Source organism: Acartia tonsa, chromosome 6, assembly GCF_053477335.1.
Source record: "Acartia tonsa isolate MP-2025a chromosome 6, ASM5347733v1, whole genome shotgun sequence".
NCBI classification, from domain to species: Eukaryota; Metazoa; Arthropoda; class Copepoda; order Calanoida; family Acartiidae; genus Acartia; species Acartia tonsa.
In genome coordinates this window covers 46,918,313-46,933,904 of record NC_137265.1, presented here as the reverse complement: position 1 = coordinate 46,933,904, position 15,592 = coordinate 46,918,313, and the positions used below count along the sequence as shown (strand labels likewise).

The window sequence follows — 15,592 nt, the reverse complement described above, 5'->3', positions numbered from 1 at the left end:
AAACGTAAAAAAATTTCCTTTGGCGGGAAATAACGGCAAAACGGTTCGGTTTTTGCGGTTTTTGCATAAATAACAAATGATGTGTATTGAAAAGTTCTACAAAAATACAGACATAGTCTATGGCCCTAAAACGACTCCTTCCCCCCAAAAATGCGCAAAAACCATCATTTTTTTAAAAACATGCACAGGGTGTCCCAAAAGTGTAAAAATTTGTAAAATAGGCAAATATTATTGTTATTAGTCAAAATCTGTATCTATATGACAGTTTTAAGTAACTTAAAAATAGAAAAAAAAATTTTAAAAATATAAAATTTTGTTTTCTCTTTTTTTGAAAATACAGGGTGTCCAAAAAATAGGAAAATATTGATCTGGTCAGAAAACACTATGGCCAAACTTACTAAGACACATATTAGAGTAATTTGAAAAAAATAACCAATTTGGACCAAGTTTTAGCTCTACAGACACAAAAATCACATTTACAGGGTGTCCCAAAGTGAAATTTGACAACCTTATAGTCCTGGGTCCTCCGAACCGTTATATATCACATATGCCCACAGATAAAACACAGGATTTTAGCCAAAAAAAAATGATTTTTTTTAGGACAGGTATTTTGGGTATTACGCCAGATATCCAAAATACACTTTTTGTTGGACACCCTGTAAAATTAGAGTTTTGCCTAAAATAGCATTATGTGCGCTTTTTACATGAATAAACGATCATTTTGGTGTATAAAATGTATAGGTTGGATGTAAGATTGATGAAAAAATTAATTTTTAAAATTGTGAAAAAATGGGTGTTTTTTAAATTTTTGTTACCTACCTTCATAGATAGCTAGATATCTAGACATCCAGGGACTCTGAAACTTTTTTTTGGCCACCCAGCATCCTTGAATGACCCAACGGACCAAAATATAGAGTATTAACAAAATCGGAGAGGTAGTGCAGAAAAGTGGTACACTTGGCAAATAATGCACCCACTAACTCTTTCATTGCATAACCTTTATCTTGAAGTTCTAGTGTGAACTTAGTACTTACTTGTATTTAAGAATATTAGCATATATTTCAATGAAAAATAAATAAAGCTTTTTTAAAATATACCACCAGCCCTATGATTTCATGACCTTTATCTAGAAGTCCTATGTGTACTTACTTGTATTTAAGAATATTGGCAGAAATTTCAATGAGGAATAAATCAAGCTTTTCCTCATAAAATATACCACCAGCCCTTTGATTTCATGGCCTTTCTGTAAGTTCTAGTGTGTACTTACTTGTATTTAAGAATATTGGCAGATATTTCAATGAGGAATGAGTCCAGCTCTCCCTTGTTCCACTCGCTGAAGATGGCGCTCATCTCATCGTTGTTCATGGACAGAGCATCCTAGAGAAATATAAACAACAAATTATAAAAATTAATCTAGGTCATGTATTTATTTGGAGGGAGGTCTAAACAGACTGTATATTATACTGGTTCCCAAAGTTTCATAACTAAACAAGTTGTCTTATTCGTAGGCTTTAAAACTTCGGTTTCATGTTATATGGTGGTAAAAATCAAGGAGGGTGGAAACACAGGACTGTCAATTATCTATCAATGCGCGTTGGCTTAAATACTTCAGGTACTTTATCAAAATTGGTTTGATTGGTTGTTTCAAACTGAAATATTATAATCTAAAAATGAGGTAGTTTTATATATCGAAAATGGAAGTTTTTATTATTTTGTCGATCTCCAAATTCTCTAAAATTCTACCTATAATAAATAAAATATTAATATCTAATCATACTCTTATCCCTGTATCCCTTACTAGCGGCTACGCCCCCTAGAGGTCTCTAGGGGCACAAGGGATGTGGAAGGGGCTTGTCAATTCCCCACTTTCAATTATAGTTTTTAGAGCGATCGTTTTTTTAGCGGTGATTTTAGGGTCGAATTCCCTAAAAATAATTAAAAACCTTCCAAAGACCTATGAAAAGCTCTATTGTAAAGTAGAACCATATCGGTTCAGTGGTGAGCGAAATCCTTTGCCACATACATAAAAAGCTTACTACTTTATATAATAGGATTGTATCAAACTACATTAAGCCCCCGTTGGGTTAAAGCTGTTAATTCTAGCTGTAACCTTTTTTATGTGTTAGATTTTATGAAAATTCTTTATGCAAAATAGAAATTTTGCACTAAAGTTTAAGGAATTTATTTTTATCTATAATTTGTTATGTTATTGATAAAATTATAACTCTAGCCAAACCTAAAACAAATTAAAAACATTTAGAAGTTGTTTTGCAATGATTAATGAGAGTGGTCAAACACATGGATAAAGGAAAAGTAATCAAAGGTTTTATTTGTTTAAAAGGAGTGGTGTAATGTATAAGGACTTTTTCTCATTTGATGAATGACATAAATAAAGTGTCAAAATTGTCAAGTTATTGTCTTTTAGGAACTCTTTTTTTTAGACCTCTTTCACATTTATTGTTCTTCCTCTGTATATCTTTTTTAATTCTATTATTTATCCATAACATTTTTATTTTCACTCTTTTCTAGCATCTTCCAATTTGTGTATTGATCGTCTATTTGCTTGGTTTTACCCAAAATAAGTGTGTCCATAATATTCAACCAATAATTTTAATATACAGGTAGTTTAATTTTGTGCTCATTGAGGTTGTAAATCAATTTATCGTGCATTGTCCTGTCCCTCAAGACCCCTGCTGTAACTAAAGCTAAAAATGTGGGTTTTGTTACATGATCGTCTTTGTTTCTAACATATTTGGGTAAATCTTTATCCCTGGCTTTTGTAGGGTTTTAAATTTGACCACATGGTAATAATTATTTACACTTACACTCAACAGTGAGGAACTTGAATTAACATCTGTATACTTATTCAGCTGATCTTCTATCCTTCTAAGAGAGGGAGGGGACATTGGACTGTAAATTACAAGGGTACACAAAGTTGCCATGTTATCTAATTTGTTGGTTCAAAAACTTTGGGTTACAAATTAGATGTAACCAATCCTTTTAACTAATAATTATAATTTACAGAAGGGGTAATTTTGTTTATCATCATTGGGGATGTATATTTATTTATCGTCTATTGTCTTATCCCTGAGTATTTGCCTTTCAAAACGAAAATAATGTTTATTTGGCTGCTAAATGCAGGTTTTGAAATCATATATATTAACTGAAATCTAAATAATTAACTATTAATTAAGTTATTATTAATCCACTCACATGCCCCACTGGTAAGGGTGTTAAAACAAGATATTAATACATATCACATGGTATTTATTTTAAGCCATCAAATATTTCATCTGTTCAGCCTTTAATTTAAAATGATTTTTTGTAATTGAACTTTTTAAAAAAGCCTTTATCTTCATTGTGATTAACACTGTAAGAGAGGAGAGTACAATGGAAGATAAAGTAACTTTTACAATATTTTATCTACAGTACTATGTAGCCATACTATATGACAGGGATTTTAGGATGGTCTTACAATACCCAGTAGTATATAGCTCCGCTAAAAAGAAATCCAAACAATACTGCTAAGGAAAATTAAGTAAAAGGTCCTTGAACCTAAAAATATGTGGAAATGTTAAAGATAAGATAAAAAACAAATAAGATAACAAATAAACAAAATAACAAAATGTATGCAGATATGTTAATTTTAGTTAATTCAGAACTTTGGTAAAAGGATTATATGAAAACTAAGTGAAGAATGAGCATTGTTTCAGAAATACAACAGGTTGAATATTTGAATAATTTTTCTTGTAATGAAATACAATATTTAGAAAAATATAGATAAAGCATAAGTATTAAGATGATTTTTAGCTGCCTGTGTGTGTTTCCAGTTAGATCTTGGAAACAGCTTGACTAATTATTTTAGATTTTCAAGTGTACTTTATTATTTGTATAGGTCAGGTTATAGGGTGATTGACGGAGAGGATACATTGAAATGGGTAAAAATTAAAGGAAGCCTGTAAGAAATACACCGCTACAACTGCTGAAAGACAGTCACAAGTAGCTGTAGACTCCACCTAAAATTTGAAGCCTCCAGTTTCAATACCAAAAATGTTATTGGTCTACTTGTGCCAGTCTCAGCAGTTAGAGCAGGTTATTTCTTGCAGGCTTCATCTAAGATTTAAAAAGAGTAGGCTTTCAAGCAACCAGTAAATATCAGAAGAAAAAATATAGTTTTTTAAAAATGCTTTATATTAATAGCCTGGGCTTGGCACACCACTGCTGCTGCTGATTATTATCCCAACACTCATTTTCATCATTGCTTGCAAAGAACTTTATGGAACGAGAAAGAAAAACTTGCTGGATGTCCCCGGTCCTTTTCCAATTCCTCTGCTTGGTAATACTTGTACATTTCTTTTAAGAAGCTTAGCTACTCTAGAATTGATATTTTTCTTAGTCTATTTGGTAGTTGCTTTTAAGAATAACATGATACTTTGAGCTGCAATAGAAGATATAAACTTCTTAAATATATGAGAAACTACTTCATGGTTAACTCTGTTGACTGTCCATCCATTCTATCAATAGTAGGTACTAATGAAAATTCTAAGATGATATTTTCTCAGTTGCTTTAAACGATGAATATCTCATTTCTTATTTAGGTTTTAATAAACATCTACATTTGCCAATCTGCCTGTTAATTTATTAGAAAACTTTTTAAAATCTAGGAGCTTTCTACTTGTGTGCATTGTCAATTGTGTTAAAACATGATATTTATTTTCTTGAATAGGCAATGCTCTATTGTTCCTTGGACCCCATGAGTTAATTATTGATATCCTCACAAATCTGATTGAAACCTATGGATCAGTTATGAGAATCCACTTAGGCCTACGTCCAAACTTGCTCGTCAGTTCTCCAGAGGCATTTGAAAAAATTCTGTCCAGCAACAAGCACATTACTAAGGGCAAGGAATATGTATTTCTGTGGGATTGGCTAGGATTTGGCCTTCTTACAAGTACTGGCAACAAGTGGCACTCAAGAAGGAAGTTGTTGACCCCTGCTTTTCACTTTAGAATTCTGGAAGAGTTTATAGAGGTGATGAATAATCAGTGTGGTGTTTTGTGCAAGAAGTTGGGAGAAAAGGCAGATAAAGGAGAATTCAACATTTTCCCCTATATTACACATTGTGCTCTTGATATCATCTGTGAGACAGCAATGGGTAAATGTATCAATGCACAAGAGAATGATGATACCAAGTATGTGAAGGCAGTGTACAGAAGTTCTGAAATAGTATTCCAGGTATACGTATAAATCCATTGAAAATAAATATTGAGATTAATTCTAATCTTTTTTAGAGGCAAAGATCTCCCTGGCTGTGGAATGATAAACTATTCAGTTTAACTCCTCTAGGTTGGGAATGGAGCAGTGCTGTCAAAACAATGCACAAATTTACCAATGAAGTCATTGCTGAAAGAAAACAGTATCACGAGAACTTGGAAAATGAAGCTCTGGAAACTGATGATGTTGGAATTAAAAAGAGATTTGCCTTCCTGGATCTTCTGATCAAAGAATCAAAGGGAGGAACAGTGTTGTCTGATGCAGACATTAGAGAAGAAGTGGATACTTTCATGTTTGAAGGTATGTTGTATGCAACAGTTTAAATTGTTACTAAACTCTTAAATATTTAATGAAAATTATATTCTAGGTCATGACACCACTGCAGCAAACATGGCTTTCTCCATCTATATGATGGCTCTACATCCTCAATACCAGAGAATAGTTCAGGAAGAGCTGGATCAGGTATTCCAAGGATCTGACCGGCCTGCAACAACTGAGGATCTGTCAAAACTCAAGTTCCTGGATGCTTGTCTCAAAGAATCATTAAGGTAAATATATACATTTTGATAACAATTTATAGTTGATTATAACAAATTTAATTTTATTTCCTGAAATGATTTTTGTTAAACTACGTATTTTGATTATTTTTAATTGCAGGCTATACCAGAGTGTTCCAATTATGACCAGAATAACAGGTTATTAGATCAAACAAATACATATAAATTAGTTCATGCAAGATAACTCTTATGTAATTCAGGAGAAGACATGGAATTGAATGGGCATATGATTCCAGCTGGCACAAATGTAATGCTGATCAACTTCTTCTTGCACAGAAGCAAGGATACCTTCAATGATCCCCACACTTTCAACCCAGGTAAATTAAAATCAAATCTCAATTATTTAAACTTTAAAATGCGATTTATTTCAAATCATAACTCAATTAAAAACTATTATCATAAAAAAATATATTTAGAAAGATTTACATCAGAGAATACTGACACCCGCCACCCTTACTCTTATGTTCCATTTTCTGCTGGGCCAAGGAACTGTATTGGACAGAAGTAAGTTTTAATACCTTTCATATTTATTCATGAATGCAACATGTGAATTACTTGAAATTGCTGCAAGATCTTTATACATTTGATTTTTGATTCTAAGATTTTTTAAATATCAAAATAATCTATCTTTACTAGGAGTATAGTTACAACCCTACACTTATTTTCTTACTCCATGACTACTTATCAAGAAATTATGGCTACACACACACTCACAATCCTACACTAAGGTTTTTTGTCTCTAACTAAAGATTCCAATAACTACTAAATGTATTGCGTTCTCTTCTTAAGGGGATTTTCACATAGGTCCAGTTGTGATCTTAAGCTTTCCCTAACCCTTCGAATATAGATCCCCTAGATGATATGGGTTTAGTGGCTAGTAAGATATAAATAAGATTAAATTTTTTAGGTTTGCTGTGATGGAAGAAAAGGTTACTTTAGCTTCTGTTCTGAGCAATTTTAATCTAGAGGTAAAGATTTAATATTTACCTCCCTGATTGTTATTCGAAATAAGTTAGAAAAAGTAAGAAAAAGGAAGAAAAAAAAATTACTTTGAAAATTAAAATTGAATATGCTGAATTTTATTTGTATTTATCTGACAAAAATACAAAAATTACAAACAAATCATGGTAAACACACAAAGTGATTTGTTTCCAACTCAAATCTTTATCTCATTTAATTACATTTGTAATTTTGACAAAAAATAAAAAAATAATCAACTTATTATTTGTTTAAAAGAGAGGCAAATATAAAATTTCAAATATATTTTAATATTTAGACCAGCATGCCACTGGAAGATTTGAAACTACTGCCAGAACTAATCCTCAGACCATTGAATGGTATACAAGTATCCATTACAAAAAGAGAACAATTCTAAATATTTTCTTGTGCAAAATATTATTTCAATAATCTTAAACTGCCAATTTTGCTTGCCCATAGCAACATCAATTCCAAATTGTATAGGTAATTCATTTGAAATAAAATTGCAATTTTATTTGTGTTAGATATAGATTAAAGATAACACTTAAAAAGATATTTACTATTGTTTTGTTAATAAAAGATAAGCTTATATTAATAAATCTGCTGGTAGATTAAAATTATTGGTAAAAAGTTTAAATATTGAAACAAATTAATAAAGATTTAATAGAAGAACTTTAAAGCTTTTAAGCCAACGAATGAGAAAACTTGGATCAGGTACATTTCAGGTAAAATATTCCTTGGATCAATTATCTTCAAAATCTATGAACTTTTACAGTCCAATCTATGAAGTTTTACAGTCCAATGTCCAACCCACCCCCTACCTTTCGCTATTTGTTAAAATTTTTAACTACGGGGCAATAAATCATTTACTTAACTGAAATGGTAAGGTTTTAAAGATGTTTTAAAATAATAGAACAATTCATTCCTTACCTTCATAAGATGGTAAGCTTCGCAGATAAGCTGCATGTCTCCGTACTCAATACCATTGTGAACCATCTAAAATAATAAAAATATTCTAAAATTTGCTTGATTTTAAACCTTTAACAACAAGGTACATTTCTTTACATATGCATAATAGAGGGATAGAGAACAAGACATAGATACATAGTTGGAGAGAGATATACCTAGTGATAATAAAAAGATATACCATAAAGAAATAAAGAGATATAAAAAGATAGACACAGAGATAGAAAGAGAGTTAGATAAATAGATAGATAATGCATGCATTGCTAATTAACTATAATATTCAGCCGTCTACCATAGGTAGCAGCAAATAAAATCTTAATTATCCCTAATCTTAGCTCACAGCCGAATGGACAAACGGGAAAACGGACTGACCGACATTTCTAATTATAGAGTAGCATCGCGAATTGTGGAGAAAAAAGTTTGATAATATAAAATTTGGAGTCTCCTATTAAAATGTCAAGATGTTGAAATTTAAAAACCCAGTTATTCTTGAACTTGAATTCAATTGTAGTCAGGGATTTAAGGGATACATCAATGAAAGAAAATTTAATCCTCCTTCATTATTTTATGCCATGACTTTGTAAGGCTCTGTAAATTCAGAGCATTATCCCGGAAGCTAAAAAAATAATTCCATTGACACATCCCTGTATCCCTGGTCAGTTGTGCACTAAAATAACTGACCATTTTATGCTATTCAGGATAACTAGATTTAAAAGTTTGCAATCTTTTTAAAACCTACCACAAAGGAATATGCTTGAAATAAAAAAAACTTGAGTTTTATCACATTGATTTTTAAACATGCACTTATCTTAAGTGACAACAAGGATGACATCTATAAAAGCGATGTACTGAAACGGTAGGACAAACGGACATTAACACTTGTATAGTGTTAGAACTGAATAATCAGAATATAAAAGTATAAGAGTCGAAGCAAAATTGTAAGTAATTTTGTTGAATAACTGCTTGATAGAGGATAATGTTTATGGACATACTTACATTTTTAGGACTTGATTATAGAGTTGCTTCGCTTATAATATTGTACTTTGTTGTCCCAGCAATTAATATACCAAAAATATGGTCAAACGGATAATTAGATCACATAAAAATTTGTTGTTAAAAAAGTATAAAAATCAACATGTTTAAAATGGACGTACGGACATTCTGGTAATTTAATTATTATAGAGTTGCTACGCTTTCTAAATCGTACCTAACTAATATAGTAATCACCATGCAAAGTTTAAAAACGATAGGACAATTCTAACATGCCTAAATTAACGGAAAAAAGCTATCCGTCTCGGACGGACGGACCTACCATAATTATAGAAAAGCTTCGCTTTTAAAAACACATATTGAATACTAAAAATGGATTAATTTCTTAAACATATTTTAGTTTGATTGAGAGAAAAAAAATGGTTAATAATGGCATAACTGATATATTAGATATTCTGAACAGTGCCTTCCTTTTGTTTTTAAAAAGCGACGCTTCATTCAATAATAATCTGTACTCTAGAATAGTACCTTGACAAAATGGCCACTGCAATTTTCTCCGACCAAATCATGGCAAGGATAGATAGTTTAGTAGATAAATATTAAGATAGATAGATACCTTGATTAAATGACCACTGCCATCCTCACCGAAACATTCACAGCAATAATAGATAGATTAATAAATACCTTGACAAAATGACCACTGCCATCCTCACCGACCCCATCACAGCAATAATAGATAGATAGATAGAAGATAGATAGATACCTTGACAAAATGACAACTGCCATCCTCAACGACCCCATCACAGCAATAATAGATAGATAGATAGATAGAAGATATATAATGATATATACCTTGACAAAATGACCACTGCCATCCTCACCGACCCAATCACAACAAGGTTCCTCTCCAGACTTGGCACAGATTGCCTAAAAATATTAATATTAAACATTTGATTTAAAGATAGTTGAAGAATAAAACTTTCTTATTATGCAATTGGTTATGAATTGTCAAAAATATTATTAATAAATATAGTTAGCTTCATTTAAAGGATTTGATCTAAAATAGTATAAGAGAAAACTTTATTTATGCTAGAACAAACTTTGGAACCTACCTAAACTTTTTTTCTTTTTGTGTTATCTAGATAAAAGTTTGAATGTTACTCAAAAAATATGAGTTAATGGTAATTAAACGAACGGACGACCAAATAAACTTTTAGGAGACCATCGATTTTTATGTTCCATTGGTTATTCATACAATTTTTTTTATCGAGGTAGAAAAGGTAAAAACTATATGCTTAAAATATCCAAATGATGTCTAGAAAACTAATTGTACCTGGAAAATAGGTTTGATACTGGGCCAGGCAGCAGGATTACCTCCAGGCATGAGTGAGGGACCATACCTGGCTCCCTCCTCACCTCCAGAAACTCCAGATCCAACATACAGGATGCCTCTCTTGTCAAGGTCAGCTGTGCGCCGTCTAAAATAAATGATAGGCTATTTAAAGAAAAGATGCACGAAGTAGATTAGTGCGGGTAAGCACATTCTTTCACTAATGTTTCATATGAAAAACATAAATCTTTAAAAATAAGGCCTTTAGAAAAACCAGTTTTTAAGGCATTATATGTTGAAATATGCCCCATAACAGGTTTTCCAAATATGTAAAGCATTTTATATAATTGCTTTTTCTATGCATAATTAAGTTTTTTTAAATCATTTCTCTTGAATGACCCTGTAGTTTATTCGAGATGAAAAAGCTTAACAGCTTCGCTTGAAGGTGCTTAAAATTACTTGCTCTTGCATACTTAGTCTCCTTTAACTAACAAAATGATTCTAAAAGTTACATTGCATAGGTTCTGAAGCATATAGGGAATATTTCTATTGAACTTTGTTATCATTCAAACTTTCTTTTACAGTTTTTTAAAGATAAATCTAAAGAAACAGTTCTATTTACTTAAATAATCTATTATCAAAACTAATAAGAAGAAGTAACAACAATAGTTTAAAAATGATTTGCAGATTTTTACTTAATAACCGTAGCTATTTAGTTACATAATAATGGACTGGTACAAAAATATTTTTATTCGAAAAAAACTTCTTTAAGAATTTTTTTCGAAAATGAAAATATATTTTAAAAGGAACTTATATCTCTTTTACATCAACGAATTTGCTTAAGTACAAAATAAGTAAATATATTTGAATGACTTTTTAATAATCATACAATCATCATTTTGAGACATGCTAATAGAATGACTTGATGTTTATTGAACACTATTGAGACAAACTCATTTATTTGCAAACACAATTTTAATATTTATTCAGCATGACTATAGTAATTTTGGACTAAGAACAGTATTTTGCACATATTAAAAAGGAAGTTTTCTATATGATTAATAGTTCGATGTAAATGTAATTAGTTGCTTCGACCCTATTCAAAATTACAAACTTGTAATGTAAGCAAATTTTGAAAATCATAATTTCTATTATCTTGATTGGTAATATAACAACCAGAAATTTTAAAGAAACTTTAGGTAGTAAATGTTTTTCATTTTTATATTCTAGAACCTTGTAATTATCTTGATATTCAGAGTTTTTTTTTTATTTTCCATTTTCCTTTCCCTGTACATACCTTGTATCTTGATATTCAGAGTTACCACCATCAATGATGATATCTCCCTTCTCTAGGAGTGGAACGAGCTTCTCAATGAAGTCATCAACGGCGCTGCCAGCCTTCACCAACATCATTACCTTCCTGTAACAATATTATAAAAATATCCAATGATTTTAATCAAAATTACCCGTTCCATAAATTAATAGCATTGGTTGAAAGGTTTGAACACTTATCAGTTTGTAACCAACTAGTACCCAAAGTTTTTAGGCCAACAAATAAGATACCGTGTTTATAAAACTTTGGGTATTCAAAGTCTCCCATCTTTCTGCGTTTTGGCTCAATCTTTACCAAGAAAAATAAGAAACCTTTTAAGTATGCTAACTTAAAACCCATAACTAAAAAAGGTAAGGGCAGTCTTTCCCAACTTTAACTTTATGAGGGGTGTTGACACCCCTGCCACTTACACAGATATGTTGTCTGAATATAAATTGTACTTGCCTTGGTTTCTTCAGCTTGGCCACCATTTCTTCCAGGCTATGAGCTCCAACAATATTTGTTCCCTTAGCCTGAAAAAAAATTCAAAAAATTAGCAGGTATTGTCAATAAATCCCTATATTGCGTATCAGAAGTGGTGTGGGTTACCAACCTTGCAAATCCTTGAATAGAAATTAATTTTTGTCTGTTCTATGGAGTACATCTATCCCCCTTTTTTAAGAATGTTAGTTTCTCAACCTATAACTATACTATATAATTAGAAACTAGTGACTGAGCCCCTAGCATCTAGTGGTTCTAAATTCTAAGGGGTAGCAGGGAGTAAGGGAGGGGACAATGGATCGAATATTCAATTTTTAAGAGTCTCAGACTTTGGGTACTGGCTTAAAGGGAATGTGCAAGAATTCAGCAGGTTCTGCCTGACTTTGGGTACTAGCGCATCAATGCCCCGCTAACTAGCTGAGATAGTTTTGAATATAGCAGACAGAATAATTTGTTATTAGATGGCTGGTTTTAACAAATATTTTTCCCAAGAAAATGTCATTTCATGTATAGAAACTCTACTGTGATATTTATGTATTAAACAATCTAAGAACCCCTTGAATTTAGGTGGCATTTAAAAATATATGAGAAGGGTTGACGAAGTTCTAAACACGATTTTTCTAGTGATTAATTACAGAATATTACTACATTGTGATGTACCGGTAATTTATTTTTCAAGTAAATGATTTTTTCTTAAAAATGATTTTTTTCTAAATTATATTACCATGATCCCCTTACAATTTTGGTCAAATAAATCTGGTTTTCATTGCTTTTCAGCAAAAACCCTTAAATTGAATTAATTGCTGAAGGGGTAGGGGGGTGCAGAAAGTAGTTTAAAACCATCTATAGACTTAAAATTATTGATAAAATAACCCAAAACCTTCCCTGGACCTATGTAAAGCTTTCCTAATAGTGAATAATCGATCATTCTAGTAATTATTGAAATATTAAGCTACAGACATAAAAAACCTTACTACATTATAACACGATGTGTGTGTTAAAAATTAACTTATCATCTTAAATAACAATATAGTTCAGTAAAAATTATAATAATCCCTAAAGCAAAAAAATTCTGTGTAAAAAGTACCATCAATTATATTTTATGTTCCATCCTATTAGCACTAAATAAACATATAATTACATCTTAATGATTTAAATAATGATAGTTTTGGATAATAAATGGAATTTTTTACCAACCTACAATTAAGAAGGTTAGGTATACAGATAAAAAGGTGTAAAGAATAAACATACAATATAAATTATATTTAAATTTGGACTAAAAAACAGGGAGAAGAAAATTAAAATAAAAACAAATTCTATAGTATGCCTATAGTTTTGATGTGTTTTTATAGAAAATTAAAAGACATTTTAGAGCTTCTATACAGAGAGGGAGGGGAAGACATTGGAATGTAAAATACACTGGTACCCAAAGTTTTAAACCGCCCAATCTTATTTGTTGGCCAAAATGCTTTGGCTACTTTTATTATATTGTGATTGGTTTCTTTAAAACTATGGCTTCGAAACCGAATAATATACACTGAATTAGAGCCAGTTCTTAGCCGTAGCCATACTGAAAAATTATCTAATCCGCGGAAAGCTGTCTATAATACAATGCTATAAACAACTATTATCATCATTGGGGATGTATATTACTTAATAGTCCACTGACTTGTTCATTGAGAACCCTGGGTTTTGTGCCATTGAGAAGAAAAAACTCCCTAGTTTAAAAAATCAAACTATTTCATGTTAACAAAAAGTACAAAAATATGTGGCAAGTTCCATGAAAATTGTTTAACACTTGGCCTGAAGGTGATTTAATAGGAAATGATTATATATCCTATCAACTAGGTATCATACCAATACAGCAAATATATTTCTACAGCAACGATTTATAGAAAATTATTTATTCAAGTATCAAATTTACTTGCCATTAATTGTTTGAAAAGCACATTTTTAAGTGTTGGATGTAAGGATTGTCGTATCTATTTTAAACCTTGCTAATAAATGATATTCAATAATTGTTTTCATTAACGATTCCTAGGACAATAACACACAAGGATGTGGATGATGTTAAGATTCAAATATTAATCAAAATCATATGTTTTTTTCCAACAGTCTAATTTGTTTAGCTTTCCTTTAGGGATGTTGCTATCCTTGATACTGTTAAAATGCTTTTTGTGGGTAGTTAAACCTTTTTCCTAAGAATTCTTTAGAATTTAGCGGAATTGCTGGCACACCAATCAACTAACCATAGGACCATAGTACGTGTTTTAATGTTTTTCAAACAATTCATTCAAAATACAAGTTTTCATTCATACTTTCAGGGCTCGGCAGAAGCACGTCAGCTGGGACTTAGTCTCAAATTGAAACCAGTTTGGATGCTTTTTAAATTTTTTTTTATGGTGAGATTGCCATATATAGGTCAGGTTTAGACTTCCATTGGAATTTTAAAAAGTGGAATTCGCCGGGGATTACAGGCGGCTGACGCTTGGCTGCCGAGCCCTGCATACTTACAGCTACTCTATAATTATGTAACACTACATCAATCGAAAATGCGCTACAAATTCATCTTGTTATGCTAATGTATAATAGCTACATAACTTTTTTTCAACTAAAATGTTATTTTTCTTTGTTTTACAAGTCATTTAATTAAATCAGATTGTACTTTTTATTATTGGTTAAAATCCAATCAATATAATCATTAAATTAGGGATTTAAAAAATATTAAAATAATTTTGGTTAACTAATCTTTAATAATAATAAAACATTTATTACACTTTTCATAGATTCATCATCAACGAATCTTTTCTACAAGATTTATTAAGTATACGTATATCCTTTTAGGGGATAGCTCTGAATTCAAAGGGGGGGGGCGAAAGTGACACTTTTTGTAACCAAAACTAAAAGTCAAAGGAACTCAACTAAAAAAAGAGTTACAGGTCTGACATTTTCCATGGCAGTTGCCTTATAGGGGTACAATATGGAACTGTGAAGAAACGGCGGCGCAACCGCCGAAAACCGCCGAGAAAAGGCAAAACAAATTTCGGCGGGAAACGGCGGTTTTCGGCGGTTGCGCCGCCGTTTCTTCACAGTTCCATATTGTACCCCTATAAAGCAACTGCCATGCAAAATCTCAGACCTGTAACTCTTTTTTTTAGTTGAGTTCCTTTGTTGACTTTTAGTTTTGGTTACAAAAAGTGTCACTTTCGCCCCTCCCCCTTTATTCATGTTAGAATTATCCTTTTTATTTAAAACCTAAATAATAATCTAAAAAGTGTAGCAACTTTAGTCACCAAGTCAACCAAAATATTGATTCCTAAGATAACAAGAAATTATTCTATATAATTAAGTATTAAATGTTAAAAACCTTGTATATTTTTTAAAAGTTTTAGTACATATTGACTAGGTAATTAAAAGGGTGTTATTTTATCACTTTTTTAGATTTTCAAGCTGTTAAATTCTTATAAATTAAATCGCTTTAGGAAATTAAGAATCATGATCATATTAGAAGGTCAGTCTATGAGTAATACAAAATATAACAAAAGGAAGAGGGCATTTCTCACTATTTAAGTTAATATCAATTATGTGATTTCATTACCTATGTAATAGATTTCTGGATATTCTTAACGAATTAGACATTTGATTTTTTGGTTTTTTTTGTAGGACAAACACGCCATACCATTA

At 31.2% G+C, this 15,592-nt stretch overlaps 2 protein-coding genes across 3 annotated transcripts in view; one reads left to right on the top strand and one right to left on the bottom strand.

The window, feature by feature from the left end:
* Window positions 1–15,592, bottom strand: part of Pgd (phosphogluconate dehydrogenase) — a 61,369-nt gene that overhangs the window by 15,045 nt on the left and 30,732 nt on the right. Inside the window, exons 4-9 of the mRNA XM_080165090.1 lie at window positions 11,869–11,940; window positions 11,393–11,511; window positions 10,099–10,243; window positions 9,618–9,692; window positions 7,740–7,805; window positions 1,268–1,377 (exon numbers count right to left, since the gene is read on the bottom strand). Of these exons, the coding sequence (XP_080021216.1) occupies window positions 1,268–1,377; window positions 7,740–7,805; window positions 9,618–9,692; window positions 10,099–10,243; window positions 11,393–11,511; window positions 11,869–11,940 (587 nt within the window). The remainder of the gene's footprint in view (window positions 1–1,267; window positions 1,378–7,739; window positions 7,806–9,617; window positions 9,693–10,098; window positions 10,244–11,392; window positions 11,512–11,868; window positions 11,941–15,592) is intronic.
* On the top strand, window positions 3,588–7,323 carry LOC145322811 (cytochrome P450 4c3-like). Of its 2 annotated transcripts, XM_080165089.1 has the most exons (10): window positions 3,588–3,724; window positions 4,201–4,336; window positions 4,727–5,235; window positions 5,292–5,574; window positions 5,642–5,822; window positions 5,932–5,969; window positions 6,032–6,148; window positions 6,248–6,335; window positions 6,739–6,799; window positions 7,108–7,323. In XM_080165089.1, the coding sequence occupies exons 1-10, from the start codon at window positions 3,698–3,700 to the stop codon at window positions 7,204–7,206; spliced, it is 1,539 nt and encodes a 512-aa protein (XP_080021215.1). In that variant the 5' UTR covers window positions 3,588–3,697; the 3' UTR covers window positions 7,207–7,323. The 2 variants fall into 2 exon arrangements, with proteins under 2 accessions (XP_080021215.1, XP_080021214.1); XM_080165088.1 differs by lacking the exons at window positions 5,932–5,969; window positions 6,739–6,799; window positions 7,108–7,323 and having other exon boundaries at window positions 6,248–6,337.